The sequence below is a fragment of the Alosa pseudoharengus genome, unplaced genomic scaffold (genome assembly GCF_046254945.1).
Source record: "Alosa pseudoharengus isolate Yale_2024_CS ecotype anadromous, Long Island Sound unplaced genomic scaffold, YU_APseudo_1.1 YU_APseudo_1.1_scf_9, whole genome shotgun sequence".
In the NCBI taxonomy this organism is placed as follows: domain Eukaryota; kingdom Metazoa; phylum Chordata; class Actinopteri; order Clupeiformes; family Clupeidae; genus Alosa; species Alosa pseudoharengus.
Genome location: NW_027468881.1, coordinates 14,204,649 through 14,226,843, shown reverse-complemented (window position 1 = coordinate 14,226,843; position 22,195 = coordinate 14,204,649). Strand labels below are relative to the sequence as shown.

At 41.9% G+C, this 22,195-nt stretch overlaps 2 protein-coding genes across 6 annotated transcripts; one reads left to right on the top strand and one right to left on the bottom strand.

The window, feature by feature from the left end:
- The first annotated feature begins 502 nt into the window (after positions 1 to 502).
- On the top strand, positions 503 to 10,624 carry hmga1a (high mobility group AT-hook 1a). Of its 5 annotated transcripts, none has more exons than XM_076276649.1 (5): positions 503 to 523; positions 2,610 to 2,716; positions 5,190 to 5,282; positions 6,369 to 6,425; positions 8,219 to 10,624. In XM_076276649.1, the coding sequence occupies exons 2-5, from the start codon at positions 2,627 to 2,629 to the stop codon at positions 8,282 to 8,284; spliced, it is 306 nt and encodes a 101-aa protein (XP_076132764.1). In that variant the 5' UTR covers positions 503 to 523; positions 2,610 to 2,626; the 3' UTR covers positions 8,285 to 10,624. The 5 variants fall into 5 exon arrangements, with proteins under 5 accessions (XP_076132764.1, XP_076132761.1, XP_076132759.1 ...); XM_076276646.1 differs by lacking the exon at positions 503 to 523 and adding an exon at positions 1,363 to 1,447; XM_076276644.1 differs by lacking the exon at positions 503 to 523 and adding an exon at positions 1,369 to 1,460.
- A 190-nt stretch (positions 10,625 to 10,814) lies between these two features.
- On the bottom strand, positions 10,815 to 21,459 carry smim29 (small integral membrane protein 29). Its single transcript, XM_076275831.1, has 5 exons — positions 21,402 to 21,459; positions 17,607 to 17,945; positions 16,692 to 16,717; positions 16,466 to 16,571; positions 10,815 to 13,342 (listed from the first exon to the last, which is right to left on the bottom strand). Exons 2-5 carry the CDS (start codon positions 17,712 to 17,714, stop codon positions 13,274 to 13,276), a joined length of 309 nt encoding a protein of 102 aa, XP_076131946.1. The 5' UTR covers positions 17,715 to 17,945; positions 21,402 to 21,459; the 3' UTR covers positions 10,815 to 13,273.
- Positions 21,460 to 22,195: the final 736 nt, after the last annotated feature.

The window sequence follows — 22,195 nt, the reverse complement described above, 5'->3', positions numbered from 1 at the left end:
ATAATTGTCAAATAATTCAATATACTGCAATAATGGATAGAATAATGGATTGAATTATAATTATGAATTATATGAAACAGATTAAGGTTATACAAACGTACTTATTTACTTGTGTTTTGGGGTGATTAAAAATGTAAAGTTTATAAAGTAACACATGTTTTCTATACAATTCTACAATGAAAAATAACATAGGCAAGGCAAAATCAGCACGTAGGTTACTTTCAAATATGTTTTAAAATACTTTAAAATACCAGTTTTTCCTGAATTAGTTTAACTTTTTTTAAACTCAGTTTGTTTCATTCCTTTACATTTCAACACAAGTAACCTATCTCTTTTTTCGTCTCCTTCCTCTTGTCTCCTACTCACAAATCCCTGGAACCCTGATGTGTCAGTGTTTGTGAGTGACTCAGGGAATGAGACTTCTGGAATGGAGAGCCGTTGTAGATATAAGCAGAGGGAGGTTTTAGGGCAGGGCAGAATCTCCGAAGACCACTGTGGTAACACTGAAAAAGTGCTGCACTAGGTAGGAAATATGGTTACAAAAACTTCTCAGTGTTTGAAATAGATTGAAACAGTGTTAGATGATGTAAAGTTCATGCAGGTTTTTGATACAGGTTTGCAAAATTGTGATTGCAGTAGGCCTACAAACGAATTATTTTTGTTTATTAACTTTACAAAGTTGTATTGGGGGTAGGCCTACCTCAATTGTCTTGCAAGGCTGATAACCATCACAATTAGAAGAACGCTCCAGAGGTGTGACATATTCCCCAGTTTCTCCCCAATATCTTCCCCACTGTGCTGAATTGACGTGTAAATTTACACTGACACCTAGCGCTCTGGGCATTGATCGCCCTTAAAGATATCTAGTCTATGCATTTCTTTGTCTGCAGAATAGATGGTTAGCCTACAGTAGCCTGTATTTAAAACCAATTACAGCCATGCCTGATCTAAGCTGAACGCCGGGGTACAACTTTAATAGATGAATTTGTGACTTGCACAAACTTGCACAAAAAATGTTTTTATGTTTTATTTGACCATTTCTGGTAAATCATTTAGTAGGTCTAACACATCTTTAGCATTAAGGAGAATTGAGGTTAATTCTAAATAGAGCACAGGTGAGCCGCATTAAGCTACCCAGATGAGTCCAACTCTAACATTACCGAACACTGCAGAGTGTGTACACACGGTAGTCCATTGATGTAGGCTACCACGGGCTGTGTATTTACACGTTAGAGCACCGGAGAATTTGGCGGGGAAATGAAAACACGGTAAGGAAATATCAGAAAGACCTGCCTACTTATCATATCTCCGCCCACCGTTGTTCTATTTCCCGTGAGGAACCCCTCTTAAATTGCCCTAGAACTCCCTTAGGCAGCCGCCTTTTTTCTTTCATTCGGAGGACACAGTGCTCTATTTTTAGCACAATTTGGACTGACTCCTGGACCGGGTAAATTTATTTGGTAATTTATATATTTCCTACTTTCGGTGATCCTCTCTCCTTTATTTCCCCTCCCAATGCAAAAGGATTTAAAGGGCTGGGTTGTGTAGCCTTCTTATATTTTCAGTCCCAAAGACGTGAGCATTAGGTCAAGACCTATCCGGGTAAAGCGCTGGCGCCTTTTCGTTTAAATCTGATCAGAAGTAGGCTACTGGCTAATTTAGATATGATAGATATTGTAAGTTATACTTTTTTGCAATGACATATTTGAGAATTCGACATAGGCCTATTTATGCATCAATCGTTGTCTAAGACGACCTTGCTTTTCTTTAAACAAATGATTATCTTTGTTTTCATTTTGCGTGGAATTACCAAAGCTATCGCAACATTGTTGCACAAACGTGTTAAGGAAAGCAATATCTCATTATTTAGCAGTTATTTTCGTGTTCTTACTTAAAAGTAGCGGAAACAGTGCGCGTATTGAGCTACCCCGGCACGAATTTAAAGGGGCAAGAATCTTCGCTTGGTGTTTGTGCGTATTGTGCTTGTACTGTGTTTTCGATTGCGTATTCCGGTCCTCGCTGGAACTGCGGGGCATCCGTAGCAACTGATTTCCAAGCATTGCTGTAGCTAGCTCAGCAGCGAGGATTTTTGCTGTGCGTTAAGGTAGGGTCGACTTAACCTTTGTTTTTATCGGCGATTGTATTCGTATGTATCCTAATGAAATATTGCAACGCGTTTGCACGGAAGTGTCAATTAGTGTTTCATATGTCGTTTTGTCGGGGCCGTGGACCTTAACTATATTGTCAACATTGAGAAAGCCGGTAGCTACATGGCTCACCTGACATCAGTTCTTGACTAACCCCGTCTTCAGCAGCGACAGCTATTTACGCCAAGGCTATTTAAGTGCATCCGCTCGGCTTATAGGCTACTTGAATGAGTAAACCGTAGGCTACGGCAACCTATACATTTCATTTCTGCATGACGCGTATGTTTCATTGCGTCTATCTTAGTGTGAGGCATTTGTCGCTGGAATAGTTGGGGTAAACCATGTGATAGTCAATACAGTAGCTGTTTTGTTTGCTTTGGTTAGTGCACTCTGCTAGTGCCCACTGCTTTTGCATGTAACACATTGCGACGTATGAAGCAAATGTTTACCTTTTTCTCGTAGTTTTATAATACAACACCATGAGTGACTCTGCCAAGGATACCGTGTCGCCGAAGGAGAAGGATGGAGCTGAGAAGAGAGGACGTGGAAGACCAAGAAAACACCCACAGGTGTGTAGCATCTTGAGGGAGAATTGATTAGGCTACCGCATTTTGCATAGTTGCTATTAAAATAGATCATCATTCACCCTCATCTTGACAACTGTACCCATTTTGCATTTTGTCGTTACAACTCATTGTGCTTAGTAGGCCAGGATGCTATTAGCTATTAAGTCATCATCAGATAGTTCCTAATGTACAAATAGTCATGTACGAATTCTCTTATTCAGTTTGTCATGTCAGACTAACAGTTACTTCAAACTCAGGCCTGACTTTATTTTACTATTGGGTAGCCTACTATTCTCCTATGCAATTGCCCATGAGGTTTTCTCAATATAGACAAATTCAGCGTTGTACCTTTATGTGTCATGCATTCTATACATAAGTACAATTGTCTTTTTTGGAAGTGTGTGTGTGCTAATATTGGACCTCCTGTCCTCCATCCCCCATCCCACTTGCATGCATGCATCCACCCACCTATCCTCCCTCTGCTTATTTTCAATGACCATCCTACTCGGCAGGTTGACGGTGGCATGCAACCTGGACCGTTCAAACCAACACTAACCCGCCACGAGTGTCTCTCTCTGTGTTGCATAAGCATTGGTCAGTCAGTCAGTGGGGCTTACTCTGTGGCTGGGCCGTGACTGTCACTAACAGAGGTTAATGCTGGTGTTGGGTTGCATGACTTAATGCTGTTCACTTTAATTAGACAGAGAAGGCACGAAAGCCTGGTCTACCTTCAAATATATTTGGATCCATTGTTTAACTTGAATTAATAATTTCTTTGTAAGCGCTTATACACCACAAGCCCTTGTAGCACTGGGCAGTTGGGGAAGTGGCTCACTATTGGTGTAGGTTATAATCCAGTATCTTTGAAAAGTCTAACAGGCACAGTTCTGCAAAACAAGAAGAAGTTTGTCCCAAAGCTCTGTGTACATTCTTTCAAACGGAAATGCAAAGTCTGTGGTCTCTCTCTTTCTCTCTCTTTCTCTCTCTCTCTCTCTCTCTCTCTCTCTCTCTCTCTCTCTCTCTCTCTCTCTCTCTCTCTCTCTCTCTCTCTCTCTCTCTCTCTCTCTCTCTCTCTCTCTCTCTCTCTCTCTCTCTCTCTCTCTCTCTCTCTCTCTCTCTCTCTCTCTCTCTCTCTTCCCCCCCACTCCATTCATCAACTGAAAGCCCTTATAAGTCATGTTTGCACATGCCACGCTTTTATAAACTGCCTTGCCAAACTGGAGTCTCCGCCCCAGCACCTTCACAAGCACCCACTCTCCCAGCATGCTCTGTCTCTTTGTCCAACCATGTGCTCACTGCTCGCTCGCTCCACTACATGCCTACTGTATCAACATGGGTGGCCAGTGCTTCCCCTTCTACCTCCTTTTGTCCCCCCTCCCCCCTCTACAAGCTCATACCCTGCTGTCTGTTAGTTGGTCTCCACCATGCTGGGTAACATGCAGTTAATGTCATTTTTTGTGCTCATAGATTTTTTTTTGTGTGTGCACCGGCCCCGTCTCAATTTCTGGTCTCCGCTTGGCCTCGGCCCCCCTTACAAAGTGCTTGATACACTTAATGGAACTTGGCAACCCATGACTATGTACCACCTGTTGGTCTTAAAGTAGCAACGGGTGTCAGTTGCGCTGACCTTGAACAGTGCTTTCTTTGTGTTGCAACAAAGTTGTCTGCCAAAGAAACTGCATATTGTGACCCACGTTTGACTCTGGGGCCTGGCTGAAGAATACTGGCTCAGATCCTTTTATTTTATAAAGCCTGCAAGATGTGTCAGTCAAGTGTTGAGTCTTTTAAGTGCTAAATTGTTAAGTTATAAAATTCTACTCTTGTTCACAAGACTTCATGTAAAATGAATTTGTCCTGCTGAAGAGTTTTTGTGTCACAAAAGTATAATGTTGAAACAAAAAATATCCTTTAGTTCAGCACTGCATAGATTATTGCATTACTGTCCTGGAAGGACATTAACCTGGATGCAGTTTTGGGAAGCCTCAGATTATTCACACCTCAGCCTGGATTTTAACACCGCGTCAACTAAGAATGCAACCACTGCCATCAGCATCAGTGTCTAGATCGATCTGTTCTGTCTTATTACTCATCGTGCATGGTGTGCAATAATGAGATCCACTTCTGTGGCCTAACCCAAGCTGTGCCATGGTTACCTCTGCATTTTCCGTTACATGGAAGACAGCGGGTGGCCAGAGGGCGTCCGCCTGAGCCCACATGTCCTGTAGATGGGGGAAGAAGACACTGCCAGTCTCACTGAAATATTCAGACCACGTCACACCCTGTGGGATTAAAGCACACACACATACACACGTACACAACGCACACAAACACACTCTGTGTGTTTGCGGAAATCGACACCTTTTTGCAGCATGACATGGTGCGTTGGTCACATGTGGTTTCACAATGGGGATTTGGGTTTCGATTTGAGGTTGGTCATCCTCATCGCCAACCATCCTCCTCTTTTCTGTCTCTCCAGGAGCCTAGTGGGTCTCCGACCCCAAAGAGGCCCAGAGGAAGACCAAAGGGCAGCAAGAACAAGACCTCCACTGCCACTGCCGCCAAGGGCAAAGTAAGTCCAAGCCGCCAGTCTGTCTAAGGACATCATGTGCACACAGGGCCGGGTTGAGTTGGTTTCTGTAATACAGGCTTAGCAGCCACCTTTCAGACATCCAATTAAGCCCAGGTATTTTGATCCAGCAGAACCCGGTTAAATACAGGTCACATTAGCAGAGCTAACTGGAGTTGATGGCTGCAGGTGATGCATGTAATGCTGCAGGCAATTCATGTTCTATTATTTTTTATTTTATTCTGAATCTGAGCTCTGAAATGTATGTAGAACAGTACACTTTAGGTACAAAGGTTTGTCTTTTTTATTTTATTTTCATTAGTTTTTCCCCCCTTCACACTGGTTCTTAAAAGGATGTCCTGCAGTAATTTGTGGGTTAACTGTCATATAGTCTATTTCCCCAAAGCTGTCTCAGAAATTGCACTCGTGTATCCTTTTGTCTGAGATTGCCTCACCGACAGCTCTTCAGATGAAACTGAAATGCTCAGATGCTGGTTTATTCTCCCTATCTTCCTGCCCTTGAGTTTCCTGCCTGCAGAGTGTGTGCATGTGTGTGCATTCGTGTGTGTGTGTGTTTTGTGCTGCAGGTGCACAGCCAGTTAGACTGTTTCCAAGTTGACAGCCCCCACCACTCCACATGCGCTCCTCCCCTCTCGCTCCCCACCACTCATTCTTTTCCATCTACTGTTGTCATGACAACAGCTGACCCCCTCCTCCCCCCATTCAACTCACCCACTCACACCCACACTTCTGTAGCAATATGTCCTGTATACTATATTGTAGTAGTGCAGTGTGTGTGTGTGTGTCTGTTTGTATGTGCGTAAGTGAGGGTCTGTTGGCTGATGCCGGTGGTCGAGCGCGCCCGGTCCCACCAGCTGTCTCTGAACCCCAGACCAGGTGGCCGGCGAACTGGAGTGCCCTGCGAACAGTTCCTGTCCTTTCCAAGATAAAAGCCGATGAACTCAATGCCCTCAGGCCATCTGCCCGCAAATATAAATACCAGCTCCCTCTAGTGTCTGCTTTGAGAAACTGCATTTGACAGTGGACCTAATTCCCCCTGCACTCTTTTTTTTTTTTTTGCTCTCACAGAAAGCCACGGCACCAGAATCTGCAGGGACGAAACGCAGAGGACGACCCAAGAAGGCGGTAAGGGCTGAACTTTCCCCTCCACTCCTTCTCTCCCAGCATTTTTTTTTACATTAATCATATCACAGTTGCATGCAATTCCCTTTCATTGAACCACCTGTTAAACAAGCCAACCGTACTGCAGAGCAGTTTAGTGCCCGAAGGTGTGTTTGTGTGTAGAGGGCTGTTGCCCATGGCAATGCCTGAAAACATTTGCATTTGGCTGCTTATCAGGCGAGGGATTTCATGAAGCCCCTTTGTCACTCCAGCCCCTTTCTTTTGCACATATATAGTACAGTAACATAGATATTATTTAGCAGCTCATTAGTAATTTGGTGACCGAGACGTATCGCACATTGATTTTTAGAAAGCTGGAACTGTACGCATGTAATTGGTAAGCAAATAGTAACGTAGCATAGAGGGTACCTTGCACTGCAAAAGTAATGTGTGCTTCCTTAATTTTCATGGGAAGCTGGTGCTGTAATGTCCAATGTTTAGTAGCAAGAAGCAGTGGTTGAGGAGCATCAGTGTGCATGTAGCAGCTTCAGCAGTGTGATTAATCATTGAGTGAATATGTTGACAGATGGGTTGTGTTTGTTAGAAGAGGCCTTGACGATTAATCTCTTCTTCTTCGTTTATGTTGTGAAGTCATTTTAGAAAGCATACAACTCCACTACAACTTTTACACACACACACACCCACCCACCCACCCACCACCACCATCCCTTTCCTTGAAGACTCACTGTTTAGTCATCACAAGCTTTCTTTTTCAACACATTCCTGTAGCATGAAACTGAATACCCCCCCCCCCCCCATCTCCTCTGCCTCCTCACATGTTTAAACCCATTCAGAAAGTGCCCATTGAAATCCCTGGGTCTTGAGTCACGGCCGCGGGGTGCTCTGCCAGACTGAGTCACCCTGGTGAAGCTCTCCATTTCCTGTTTCCCCTTCCAGCTTCCAGGTCATTCAATCCAGAGCAGAGCCTTAGCTTTGCACATGCTCAATTAGTAGTGTGTTGCTCAATTAGTAAAGTGTTGCTCATATTCCAACTAATTCACTGATATTATTATGTATTTGTTTAGCTGTGGTAGCACTGAAAACATCTTGAATACGGTCAGCCCCATTTTAAGTACTTAACTACTGATTTCAGTAGTACTTAGTTCAGTATAAATTAACTGGATGAACCGATTTCCTACCACTGTATATCTGCTGCTCAGCTTAAATGTAATGTCTCATGGTGAACCCTGGGGCAGGATCTTGTTCTGTGTACTCATGGGGGGAAAAAAACGGTGTGTGTGCGCTGGTGCTGCCCTCCCGCACGTTTCCACTCCTTTTTGAACGAGGAGAGCACACAACAGCAGCAGCAGCTCCTCCTCGTGTCCAGCTGTCTGGGGGCCGTGCCAAGGCCTGCTTTAGTCACCAAGTGGAATGACCCCTTGTTACCCACGGAACCAGCCACTGGATTTTATGAATGAAAGGCAGCAGACCCAGTGGGGGCGGAGGCAAACGTGAGGCAGGCTGGTGGGCTCGTGGATCAGTGGGTGGTGTGGGTGTTAGGGGAGGAAGAGTGAGTGAGTGGGTGGGTGGGCGGGCTGGTAGGTGGTGGGAGGTGTCTGCGACAGCTCAGCCTGACTCACTACTACTTTGACTCATGTGGGATCCATTAAGCCTGCAGATCACAGGAAACATTGTTTTTAATAGTAGTTTCTAGTTGCAGAGACACAAGCCTGTTAGTCATATACTTGGCTTCCGATGAATGAAACTAATTATTCTAAGCGGGTTCTCTCTCTCTCTTTTTTTTTTTTTTTGTCCAGGAGAAGGAGGAAGAGCCCTCAAAGGAATCCTCTGAGGAGGAAGAGGAGGAAGAAGAAGAACAGTAACCGTGCAACTTGCGCTACCTCATAATTCAATATGACGGCTTCCTGCCAGCCAGATCTGGACTGAAACACTTTTACCCCAGAGCCACCCTAACCTCGCTCCTGCCATTAACCTCTGTCCACTCTTACACTCACGCGGGCTCCAACGGGGGGGGGAGTCACACAGAACTCATGCATTTAACGTTTCCTCTGCAACACCACTGGAAGACACACTATGTATATCCATACATATATCACGGCTTGTATGTATGTGTATATTTGTATATGGGAGTCCTGTTCACTCTGGTTTAGCATCTTATGTCAAATGGTAATGTCTGCGCACCAGGTAAAGGTCATGTTCTGAGTCTTTTAGGCTGAAAATGATTACTGTTATAATATACTCTGTATTTGACAGTTTTTAGAAGCAACAGATCACAGGACTTGCTTTTCGGCTTTCTGCATTTTTTTTTTTTTCTGTAATCCTTCTATACAAGTATCTGAATCTGAGCTGGTTGGTTGGATGTGTGAACTATTAATGTCATTTTATACTGGACAAAGGTGACTTTACCTACTTTGTTTTTCATTTGGTGTGTTCATGTGCTTGTGTAGTTATTCAAAAGTAATATTCACCTATCACTTTTCCTTCTTGGTGGAAGAGCAACGTTTTTGCGCAAATTGTAGTGTTTTGGTTTTTTTGCCGCATTCTCAGTGCAACCTTTTATAACCCCTGACCACTGTTTTAACACCCAGCTGTCAATTCTGTCCCCTTTCCATCCAATTAAACATAATAATTTTCATAAACACAATCATACATCGTAAAGGTAGACCCTGTCTCGCCTGCACTTGAGAACGCTTTTAGAGATTGCTGTGAGGCCCTATATGCGTTGTTGTGGACATGTTTTGACAACTAGTGGCTGTCTGTTCATGAGTCGCCATAGTGACCCCCCCCCCCCCACCACCACCAAGCTTGTTATAGGCCTTAGTGCCACTGACCTTTGTATAGCTTCTGTGAGTTGCATTGTCACCCTTACTGTGTATAGTGTGACGTTTTCATCACTTTAATACAGCCCTACGCTATGGTACGTCTCTCACATAATTACAAAACATAGACAGACAGACACATGCATACAGACATACAAGCGCTCAGCAAGACCATTGTTAGTCATCAAGTCTGCATCTTGTGCATCTTGGCACAAGGGCTAAGGTGCTTCATGTCCATCCACATTCTGTTGGCACCTGACCCTCTCGTCACTTTGACAAGCTGTTTGTTTCTCATTTCTTTTGACTTGACTGTTCTTGAGTAGTTCTTCGTTTCATGGTTTTTCGACTAGGTGTGAAATGGTGGACCATTCCATATCTTTCAAATCCTTACCCGCTGTAGACATCCTCTTTAGAGTTGGCCACGGTGTACAAGTGGATGTTCTGGTTTTTCCACAGGAAGGCAGCATTTTTTGGGGCTGTATCTCACGTTTGTGAAATGTCTTGCCTGCTCTCTGGTTTAAAAAATAAGGCTTGGTATATTTTTTTGTAGTGCTTCTGGAAAGGTTTTTCTTCTCCGTGTCAGGGAAACGGATCACAGTCCAGTGATCTCTCCACAGAACTTATGCTGCTACAAACTCGGACTTAAAAACCCGGAATACTGCAATCGGGCCTAGTGCTCTCTGGCGCTGGTCTGGAAACTCATACCTCAACTTGACAACAGCTTACTTACTTATACCATGTTAGTTTCAGCTGGTCTCAGAACAGCCTTGGTGAGGAGTGTGCGATGTTTAAAGTACAATGTCTGTATTATGGTGTTTTTAGTTCAGTATTTTTGTCTAACAATTTTGGACTTAAGATGCTAAGCTTTTTTACAAAAAGGAAAAAAAGAAACAAAGTGTGCACAAGCACTATCAGCTTTTCAAGATTTGTTCGTGGGAATTATACACACCGTAAATGACTGCATCATGTCTGTAAAACAAATTATTTTTGTTCGTCTTGGCTAAATATGTTCACAGATTGTGGTAGTTTAGCAGTTTTGTGTTTAGTTTTATAATTAGATACTATGGTGCACTGAAACACATTTTTTTTGTTTGGATCATGCATTAATGGTTTTAAAGTGTAGTGACAACAGGCCATGGTCTCGATTTTGAAAATTGTCCCACGCTGGTCGGCACCAACCGTCTTAAGTTCAAGCGGTACTGTGGCCGTAGACTCGTCATTTAAATGAGCTCTCCTTGTGCACCGACTTCATCCATGCATACAGTACACCTGCACAAAAAAACTGTTTGGGATCAGTCTTTTCATTGTATAAACTGTATTTTTTATTGTGGCCTGCAAGTTTGTATTCCAAAATGGTAATAAAGTCAAAAGTTTTTAATTGCTTTTACTGGCCCTGTTATTTTGTCTTGTTGCTGGTCAGTGTTAATACTTTATTTATTTGCGTATAAATTGTATGCAATAATATAAAACTGACCATTTACTTGCATACAACTAGATAAATGTGTGGCCTACACACAGACAGACCTTCAAATGAAAGACAGATTGAAATTTCAAGAAACAAAAATACTTAGACTTCTTTTAAAAACAATTGATATTTTATTTATTTTTACATACATTACTACTCATATAAAAATTCAAGTGTCACGTGCTGCAAAGGGCCTGGATTCACCGAATCAAGATATTTTGGATATGGGCAGTCATGCTTGATCTGCTGCAGTTGTGAGTTTTATTGCATTGGCATGACAAGCATTAGGTTGTATTGCAACAATGCATCTCACAGTCTTTCAATTACTTTGGCACAATTCTTGTTGACATTGTTGAAATTGTATGAAAAAGGAAGAAAATGTTTGTCATTTGTTAATATCAAAGTGGTATGGTATTACCTAATGGCCACCTTACACCAAATAACTTTGACAAGATTTGGGAAAGATTCTTGAAAGATTGTAGTCTTTTAACTCAAACTTCAAGCTTTACTCAAAACACTCCAATCTTTCAAGAATCTTTCCCAGATCTTGTCAAAGTTGTTTGGTGTAAGGACTCCATAAACTAAAAAAACTGCTAGTACATTGAAGCCAATGAAGAGGTTCACTTATCCAAAATATCATATAGCAGCTTGCTACCACCTGCCTAAAATAAGAGCAAAAGTCCAACTAAACACTTCATACGATGAAGCTTTTAGTCTTCCAGATGCATTCTACGCAATATGGGCTATGAAAAATTACTGACCTCCTCATGCAAGATGGGTAAACAACATCATACTCGGCTACAGACAAATTATAATGCGATTTACAAAAAAGGTTTTCAAAAAAATTAAATGTTTCACAAAATGTGCCAAAGTAATTCAGACATATGTGTATGGTTTGAGGACCAGATACATGGTGAGTCATTACCTTTTCTTTTAGAACAATCAAATTAAGTCAACCATTGCATCTTAGAACATAAATACAGTTTAGCTAAAATGTCCTTATTGCTTGCTAGAGCTTTAGACCCATAACTCTGTAAACAGTTAGGTGCATCTTACACAGTTTCATTTGCAGATTCATCACAATACATCTAAAGCAAGACCAGTTACAATCAAAGGCTGCGTTTTTTGCATGGCTCCTGTGCATCCAGGCCCTCTTGTGGATGTCACGGGGACTGCAGTGCAAAGCTGAGATGAGCCTTCATGTTCACTCAGCAGAAGTATCCAGTATGAGAGAAGTTCAGCAGTAGCCTTAAATAGCTTAAGCTCTCTTTTAGCAACGCTCATGGTGTGTCTTATGCGGACACTTGCACATGGATGTCTTTTTTGGTGCAAGTGTTTTTAGCATCTGACCACCATGGCAGCCAAAAGAACTACACATATAGTAATTTTTTCCTTTCATAAATAAGCATAGCAATCATGTTCACTTTGGGGAGAAAAGCTGAAGAATGCTTTTGAACAAGGTGAGTCACTTAATTATGATGATTTTGTTATTCTGTTCTTGGTTCCTTGCAGAAAGACATTTCCTGATTGCTGGGCCCACTCAGCCCACTGGTATGCCACAAAGCGGAGGCTACATCCATCCTTATGAGGCTCTAAATGAGATGGCCCTCAGCAGGACATTCCTCCAGAGCTAGTCACAGCAAAGCACAGCACTCAAACATGGGTCACGGTCAATAGAGACACGGAAGGACAGTAGGGCCAAAAAAGGAAGGGAAAAAAAACACACAAATAAAGTTCTTCAGGGACACGGGACCCTTTCTCTCCAGGTGGTACCTCACTTGACCACACCTGCTGATTCTGATCTTGCCCTGGCCCGCCACATTAGGGCTAAATCCAACCCAGTGTCACCTCCCCTCTCCGTCTCCTTCAAGGCCACTAGATCTTTTCAAAAAATAGTCCCAGAAAAAATATTTATGACTTCTGGCTTCAATACCAGCTAACATCAAGAAATTCTCATGTGGGAATGAATGTCTGTTATCTGATTGCATTCAGAAGGACACTTCATTTCACTTCTGACACTTCACCTCACATTGGCAGAGAAGTCCTGTCGCACACACTGTGCCTGACGAGGGATATATTAAGGTGCGTCTTTACATAGTTATGTTATAATTTTCATCAGTGTAAACTACCTAACCACGCCTATGCTTAAAAAGGTATTCCTCAGGTTTCAGTAGTCAGCAACACATTAACACAAGATAAAAACATTCCATAAATAAACTTGTAACAAACAAACATAACACAAATAAAATACAATAAATGCAACCAACACAGCAAATGTACCACTAACAGAAAGTTGTAACTATATACAGTGAGGCGTGCCAGCAGTGGTTATTTGAGTCCTGAGATGAGACTCGATTTAAATGAAGTGAGAAAATGAGAGGTGATGTGATGAGATGAAGACTTTGTGGGGTTAAGAAAGACACAGGGTGGTGGTCAGGCAAGATGCCCGCAGTGCAACAACCCTGCCCCTCAGAAGATACCTGGGATCCTCCCTGATGGTGGACGCTAGAGTGTGTGTTGTCCACAATGCGCAGCTGAAATGCTTTCAATGGATGCCCTCCCCCTCTTCATCCTTGAGCTTCTTTCATCAACAGAGGGCGCTCTTGCTGGTAGCTTCTCACCCAGCTCTGCACCACCTGAGCACACAGAGGGAGTTGAAAATGACACGGAGGTTAGAGTCTTCTGGTGCTGGCGGAAGGAACCTGAAAAGTAGTTAGGAAAGGACATAGGACAAATTTGACACTCCGACTACAACTATGTACTCAAGATATGTCTGCCTGTCATCTTCATAGAATGTCATTGACTTTGGGTTCTCTACAGCAGACATTGATGGAATGAAACATTATATATATACACATGATAAGGTCCTCAGTGTAAAAGGTAACCTTCAGTAAAAAGGTTAGCCTCATAACAGTTAGGGCATACACATTAAAAAGTAACAGTGTGTAAAGAAATAGAACAAATCACTTTATAAATGTAATGTTCATGAAGTATCAATTTGCATAGAAGACTGCACTGAAATGACTACACTGACAAGAAAAGTACCACACTGCCACTTGTTGCAAGCATAGAAAATTGCTTTTTCCATGCTCTCTGACAACGGCAAATCGCAAACTTGTTGTACAAGACTCCATTTCAAATGAGTGATTACATGCAAAAACCACATCGATTGCACAGACCATTTGCAAAATAAACAGTGCTTTCACAAACAGTGCTTTCATCAACTCGGAATTCTCAGGATACATCCTTGCACAGCAATCACCACTATAGTCCATCTATAATCACCACATCGAGGCTCTCGCTCTCCTAAACAGCAAAAGGGCACTCACTGTGTGGATCTAATCCATCAACGAGAAACTTCTAAATGATCTTGTTGCCTAGCAACTTTAAGGTTTGATAGTTATAATATACCTATTGTGCTGCATTGAACATTATGGCTCTTGAAAAGAAAGTCCAGATTGACCCAATAGGATGTCTCCAGACAGACACATTCTGTCCTGCCATGCAGCGCAATATGAATCAATATACAATTCCACATAAAAACTGCACAGAGTGCTACACTTCAACAACACAGGGGTTTATCAAGCTGATCAAGGTTGGACCCTTTTATGAAGTTGTGCATTGCTTCGAAGACTATGTTGACTGTTCCTTCAGTGAATAATCTGGTTAGGGGGGAGATATTTGGGGAAAATATGTGGAAATGAGAGATCAGCAAAAGACTGCTTCATTGGTGCATCTTTTAATAACTATACAGAATAAATACAGTACCCTCCAGAATTACTGGCACCTCAGCTAAAGTTGACTAAAAAAAGGAATATAAAATCATCTTTTGGAAATTGATCTTAATGCCTTAAGTAAAAAAATGAGGAAATATCCAGCCTTTAAGGACACCATTTTCTTTGTGAATGAATAATGTATCATAAATAAATAAATGTTCTTCCTTAAAATACAGGGGTCATAAGTATTGGCAGCCCTATGTTAACTTTCCATAGATGCAGGCAGATTTTTATTTTTAAAGGACAGTTATTTCATTGATCCAGGATACTATGCATCCTGATAAAGTTCCCTTGGCCTTTTGAATTAAAATAGCCCCACAATATCACATACCCTTCACCATACCTAGAGATTGGCATGGTTTTATTTTTATGCTCATTGAGCTCAATGCTAATCAAACCAGCTAATAGGCTAACTGAACTTTGCCCAACAGACTAGATGCTATTTTTGGCAGACACCAAACACTGCACATCACCAAAAACGCACCATCCCTATTTTGAAGCATGGTGGTGGTAGCATCATGCTGTTGGGATATTTCTCGACAGCAGGCCCTGAAGGCCTTGTAAAAGCAAAAGTAAAATTAATTCAGCAAAATATATGGAAATCCTGGAGGACAGTCTGATTCAGTCTGCAAGAGAACTACGACTTGGGAGAAGATTTACACTCCAACAAGACAATGGGCCTCATTCACCAACCGTTCAAAGAAATTTGTTCTTAAAACCCACTTACGCAGTTTTTACGAAGATTATGGTATTCACCAATATTTTCTTGTTCTCAGGTAAGAACAAAATCTATGAAGACTCAAGAGCACTCTTACGAACATTTGAGAACTGACTTGTTTGTGCAAAAAAAATGGTTATTGCATTTTCATCATATCTGCAGGTGTAAAATATAATATAATTTAAATGACAACTATATATTTTATCATTTAGGATATTTTTTTATAAAAATATTATTTTTAAAATAAAATAAATAAAACAAATTCCACTATTTTTCAAAGCATTAATGTATTTTAGAATAAATAAATGAACACAACAAATAAAACTTCAGCAGTGCTTTCACTTTCATATACGGTATGTAGTGTATAATATTCGGTACAAATGAAAGTTGCAGCTTCAGCCTCAATTTCTGCACACGGCCCTGCAATATCATGCTTTTTTATGGGGATTTGGGGATATGCTAATTAAGAACAATTGGCACGCCCTGACAACTTAAAAAGAAATGGGATTCAGCATGATAGGAACAAAACTGCGAACGATTCTGAGGTTTAAGAACAGCTTTGTGAATCTGCCTAAGAGTTTTTGTAGGACCTTCTTAAGAACACAGTTAAGACAATTCTTAGGAAGATATTGGTGAATGAGGCCCAATGGGCTGAAGCCTACAGTGAAAACTACACAGAAATGGTTTATAGACAACAAGGTGAGTGTTCTGGAGTGGTCGAGTCAAAGCCCAGACCTCAATCCGTGGCTGGACTTAAAAACGGCTGTTCACACCTGATCCCCTTCCAACCTGGCTTGAGCAGCTTTGCAAAGAAAAATGGAGTAAAACTGCAGTATTCAGATGTGCAAGCAATTGAGACCTATCTATGCAGACTCCATGCTTTCATGGTGGCCAAAGGTGCATCTACTCAATGCTGACTTGAAGGGGGTGAATATTTATGCAATTGCATATTTTGTGTTATATATTTTTAATTAATTAACATTACTTTGTAGAAATCTGCTTTCAATGACATTAAAGAGGGGATTTTTGTAAATCATTGTAAAAAATGCCAAATTTAATTGATCAAGATTAATTTAGAAACTTTAACCATTTAGAAACTTTAACCATTTAGAAACGCAGTAAAAGGGGAAACATCCAAGGGGGGTGAATCATTTTTATAGGCACAGTATGTGCTTCAGCGACCGTGTTGGCAACCATCAGTTAAGGCAGTGTTATGCTGTTTCGGACAATATATATCAATTTCATGTCAAATTGGAGTCACCCACCTTAGTGTCCTCCTCCCTCCAGAGCATTTCTTGTTCGGCTTCGTTCACCTCTTCTGAGGGATCATATGTGTAAACTGGGAGCAGCTGGTGTCGAAGCCGGTCGAGCCTTCAACAGGGACAAACAAAGCACTTTTATAAGTATAACATCCAGTCTACATCTGCGGTGTGTCATTGCAACAACAAAACTGAACTACTGTGACGGTTGAATGCGCATGAAGAAATTCACCTTCGCTTCCTCCGTATGTAGAGCACCTGCAATCAAAGCAGAAGTCACTTTACATTTCTCTTTTGTATAAATACCAGCTCAATGCTATTGTAAACACAACAAATAGCAAACAAGGATACATGACTTATCTATGGCTTTCTTAGACTCACTGTATAACAACCAACACCAAACTTTGTCTATATTTGTCTATGTATTTGTCATAAATTCAATATGGTATTATTGTGTATTGCTGACATGTTTTCTTGAAACTTGTTATGGCTTTACAAAATATTACAATTTAAACTTTAAAGCTACAAAATCAGCCATACTAGTCAACTGGGTTGGTGAGATATTCAAACTTTGGCAATTCCACCCTTCGCACCAACAATTACCATGATTGGTTTTGACTGGCATCCTGAACGGGCATGTCCTGCCTAAAGCCCACTCTCAGTTTTGGATTGGTTAGGATAGAGCCTGAGACTGACCAACTTCAGGACAGAATATTTCTGGAACGTTGGACTGGTCAATGCACCTAGTTCACAAAACCTTGTCTGCTGTTTAAGAAATGATTTTGAGCACATTTCAGCATAAAAGCATAACATTTAATTTACTCTTCAAGCCAGACTTCCTGCTGCAAACTACAAAAAATAAATCCTTGTCTGTGCGCCTCATTACAGGCTAACTTGTTTGAGACATTCCCATCATGTGATTCTGCATTCTTCATTCAAGTCCCTGACTGCCACACCACTGCCACACACACATACACACACACACAAACACACACGTACACACACACACACACAAAGTCCCTCCTTATAGTAAAAACTATAAGTTCAATGCTCCGTCTACACTCTAGTGACCATTCACGATTCCTGACGCAAACATACAGCAAGCTCTCTCCGTACAGCTTTGTTAGCTATAGCCAAGCCACCTTACCACTGCTGTCACAATTCCGATGATGGTGACGAGGAAGAGGGGGACCAGCACGTAGCCCACCGCCACGTCTTTGTCTGCGATGGAGGGAGGCTGGGTAGTAGAGTTCATGGCGCGTTCCAAGGAGGGGGGCAGGAGGAAGGGGGAAGGAGGAGGAAGAGGAGGAGGGAAAGGGGGGTGCACCCCTTGTTTTAGAAGTGGCGAGCCTCGTCCCTGACCGTGGTGGAGCGTTTGTGAGGCAGTGCAGCGCTCCTCAGGTTTCCTCCCAGTTGTTTACGCCTCATCGTCGGGATTCATGTGACTTCCACATGGTTTCTCCCCTCTCACTAATCAGTGTGAAATCTGTTTAAAGAGAAGGAGGGGCTGGCTTGAAGAACATAGGAGGAAAGATAAGGAATGACTACTGGACTCACTTCTTGTCATGGTGTGGAGAGAGTGTGTTATTGGCGTGACGGAAAAAAAGTGGTGTATGGAACTAAAGCTTTTTGGTCTGCCATTTTAAAAAACTAAGTGCTAGCTTAAAGTGCTTATCAGCCATTCTCATTTTGAAAATGTAGGATGTCCTTATTATGGCTTTTGGTTATTTTGATTTAATTGACTTTTTGCAATGAAGTGTATGTGAGTCTTAAATAATCTCCAAGACTGTTTTAGTGCCTAGTATGCCTAACCACAACCAGCTTAAGTTAGGAACCGTGCACACAGCGGTAAACCTCCAATGGCTTAATTCTCCTTGCAAAACAAGGTCACCGAGTTACCCAGGTTTGTCAGTAAACCACGTGGCCTACTTGGAATCCCCCCTGTAGTCTTCGCTTGAGCTGGTTACTTCCGCCAAGGTTGTTTCAGGTTCAGTTTGTCTGTTTGTTTGTTTGTCTGCAGTGCCACAAACTATTGGGCCTATTCTTACAAAAATATATGTAGTTTTTTGAGTGTCAAAATTGCTCTAAAATTCAAGAAATTGGAGATCATATATAAATGCAGTATTTGGGGGCATGATTTTTTTTTTTTTTTTTTTGCGTAGAAACAACATTGTATTGCACTGCCGAAATTGACTAGCCTGACGAGCCAGACCCACATTAAAATGTAGGGTCTGGGCACTCACCGTTCGCAGTGCTCAGTCCGAGGGGCGGAATAATCGGTTGTCTTTCAAATTCCCTCTGCACGCAATAGGACAGCGCGATGAGTCCCATGCGTTTCCCACCAGCGGCGCTAGTTGGCTAGTTCAAACTTTTGCCAACTTAATAAAAGCTTAACTCGTGTCACACTGTTCACCAACAGCAACATTATCTTATTTGTTTTCAATTAGCAGGGAATTCAAGCCAAACCGTTGCAACTCTGCCATCAATCATTATGTTAAGCCCGCTACACGATTTTATTAGCCTGATAGAAGTTAAATTTTTCGAGCTAACAAGCCAACGGAGAGTTGCTAGACTAGCCCTGACAGCAAATGTACATTCTACTAGGCAAGAAATTTACATTTTTGACATGAAACTACATTTTACTGCATTGTAGGCCTACTTCAGAAAAAATGCAGTAGGCTAGGCTATAACTCAATTGTTTGGTCCCATAACTGCAGTTATTTTTTTTGTAAAAGTATTTTCATGGTGGAGCGGGTAGTAGTGATGGGGATGAGACCGCCTATACCGAGTCCGAGTCAAGACCGAGTCTTTGAAGGGTCGAGACCGAGTCTGTTGGTTTTCAAATACAGTCGAGTCCGAGTCAAGACCGAGTCTTTGAGGAAGCAAGTCCGAGTCGAGACCGAGTCCTTTAGGAGTCAAGACCGAGTCAAGACCAAGACCATAAAAAAAATTTCAGTTTTAATATTCATAATTTAATATCACCCCAGTTAATAATCAACAGACCTACAGACTGAGCTAGATTGGGAATTGTTTAGAGGAGCAGTCTTAATGTCTTCATATGGACTATGCTGACCTACAGACACTCACCGGCAGCAGAGCCATAGAGATAAATAAACGGCTCTGACGGCAGTATCTTTGCATTGCACCATGGGATGTCATTTTCAAATAATGCCGGTCAACATTGCATTTTATTATTATTGTTTTTATGTGTTGTCTGTTTTTTTATATGAACATAAAAAATGCGTTGGTCTCGAGGACTCGGTCTGAAATTACGAGTCCTTCTCCTCCCACTGTGGTCCGAGACCGAGTCAAGACCGAGTCTTTGAAGGAACGAGTCCGAGACGAGACCGAGAAAGCAGAAATTGGTCCGAGACCGGACTCGAGTACTACATCACTAGCGGGTAGTGTGGGTCATCCTAAACAGGGTAGGCCCTACAGCACCACAAATTCTCAATTTGATATTTTTCACATTGCGAGATTACATTTCCATGCACACCATGTTCCTGTTTTAATCAGAACATCGATAATATTCCGATTGCATATGATTCGTGTAAATACCTTATTTCAGTTGTCATAACCCGATTAAGATAATATTCCGATTACTTAAAACCAGAAAAAGACCCCTGGCATTCCAGCAAACAATTTTTGGTTCAAGGAACATTAAGCAAATATTCGCTGATGGGTGCAAAAATGTTCGCTGTGAATGTTCCCTAAAGGCAATTCAGAAACGATTTCTTAGCATTCCGCGATCGTTCCTTTGTGGTCAAGTCTTTAGTTCGGGGAATGTTCGCGGGACGTTCTTTAAACCATATTCAAAGTCCGAGCAGAGGAGCCAGTATAAAAGATTTTATGACGTCTTTTATATAGCAATTTTGTACATAACGTTCGTTCAACATCTTCCTTCCTGGACATTGCATATGCAATATGATAATTTTTTCGTAGGGGAAGGAACTCCACAGCAAACACATAACGTTCAGGTAACATTCTCTAAATGTCGGCAAGTTACACAAAATGAAACCTTTAGACAACGTTCTAGGAACATTCTATAAAGGTTTAATTTTGTGTAACTTTCAGCAAACATTCCTGGAATGTTCTCTTATAGATGCTTTGTGTGACCTTCAACAAACCTATAGTGAACCTTCCCTGAAGGTTCTATTAAGGTTACATTTTGTAACCTTTCACAAACATTCCTAGAATGTTCCCTTGTGGTCGAACCATAAAGTAACCTTTCGGGAACATTCCCTGAAGGTTCTATTAAGGATACATTTTTTTAATTATTATTATTGTTTTCAAGAATGTTTTGGAATTCATCGATGGGTGAAAGTATCGCAATATTCGTTAAAAGGTTGTGCAAGAAGCAATGTTTACGCGCACTGCTGAAAGATAAAGAAGCGGTGGAAACCTCAAGGAGACTGAGACGTCATGACGCAGATACTATACGTCTGGTTTATTTAGAATAGGTCGATTAACACGTAAACGGGAACATTCAGGTAGCTCAACACATGTAAACATCTTATTCAGAATATTCAATATTGCCATAACCATAAGGACCTTCATCGGAATATGGTGTGCATGGAAACGTATTGATTGACTGTCTGCGCTTCATATTGAGTAAATTCCTACAGATATCATTCAACAGCGTTGATCTTTTATTACAGATTAACAGCAGGACATCAATTAAACTTGAGCTAACAGTAAGTGATCAATGAGACCTAATCCGTGTGTGTTTGCTAATACAGTGACCTAACGTAGCCCTAACGTAGCCTTAACGACAAAACAGTTCTGCACAGCCAAACTGATTTCCTTGTGCGACCTATAGTTGCTAACAACATATGACCGAAAAATCAACCCTCCTTCATTTTTCATATGCATGCCTCGGTCATCTTTGTCATGCAACGAAAGAAAACGAAGCCAAAGAGGCAGGAATCATACGGGCACTCACCTGAAAGATTGTCTTGACACCAGGAAGAAAAACACGAGGGAGAAATAAGAGAAGTGGGCGGTGACAGAATGACTTGTCAATTCTATTGAGAGGCCTCTGGCTGCATTGCTCTGATCGGGGCTGGGCTTATGTGGGGCGGAGCTCATCGTTGAGCTCAGCCCACGCTGAACATGTCGCTTCTGAAAGGCCCCTCACTACTCCCGAGACTTTTATGAGGAGACACAGCACTCAAATAATCTCCCATATAAATGTATGGGGTTAGTTCGTAACGCAAACATGGCAGTCGTCTACACATATTCCGCCTCTTCCGCCGCCAAAAGTTGCCATGTAAATACATCGTGCCAATCATGTGGTAGGCTATGTTGTAAATACATCGTGCCAATCATGTGTTGTGATCTCGCAGCTGGAGGAGACTGTGGAGGAGGTAGGTGTCGTGATTCATGAAGCATTGCGCATGCGCAGTTCTACCTGAAATAGATGCCGGATAAGTGCATAAGTGCCCAAAAAGCGTTGCAATATGGCCGCCGAGTGGAGGGACTTGCCTAAAAGGACTTTGACTATGCTGTGTAGATCGGGGCTTTGCTCATCATTGAGCTCAGCCCACATTGATCATGTCCCTTCTGGGCACAGTCTGTCATTTATTCAAGTTAACCTGATTTCCATACTGTACCGGGGGTGTTAAACGTATGGTTCGAGGGCCAGATCCGGCCCGCCAGCAGGTTTCATACGGCCACCCCTATGTTAGGAAGCAAGGGGGGAAAATGTTATTTACTTCCAGAGACCCAGGCCCAGAA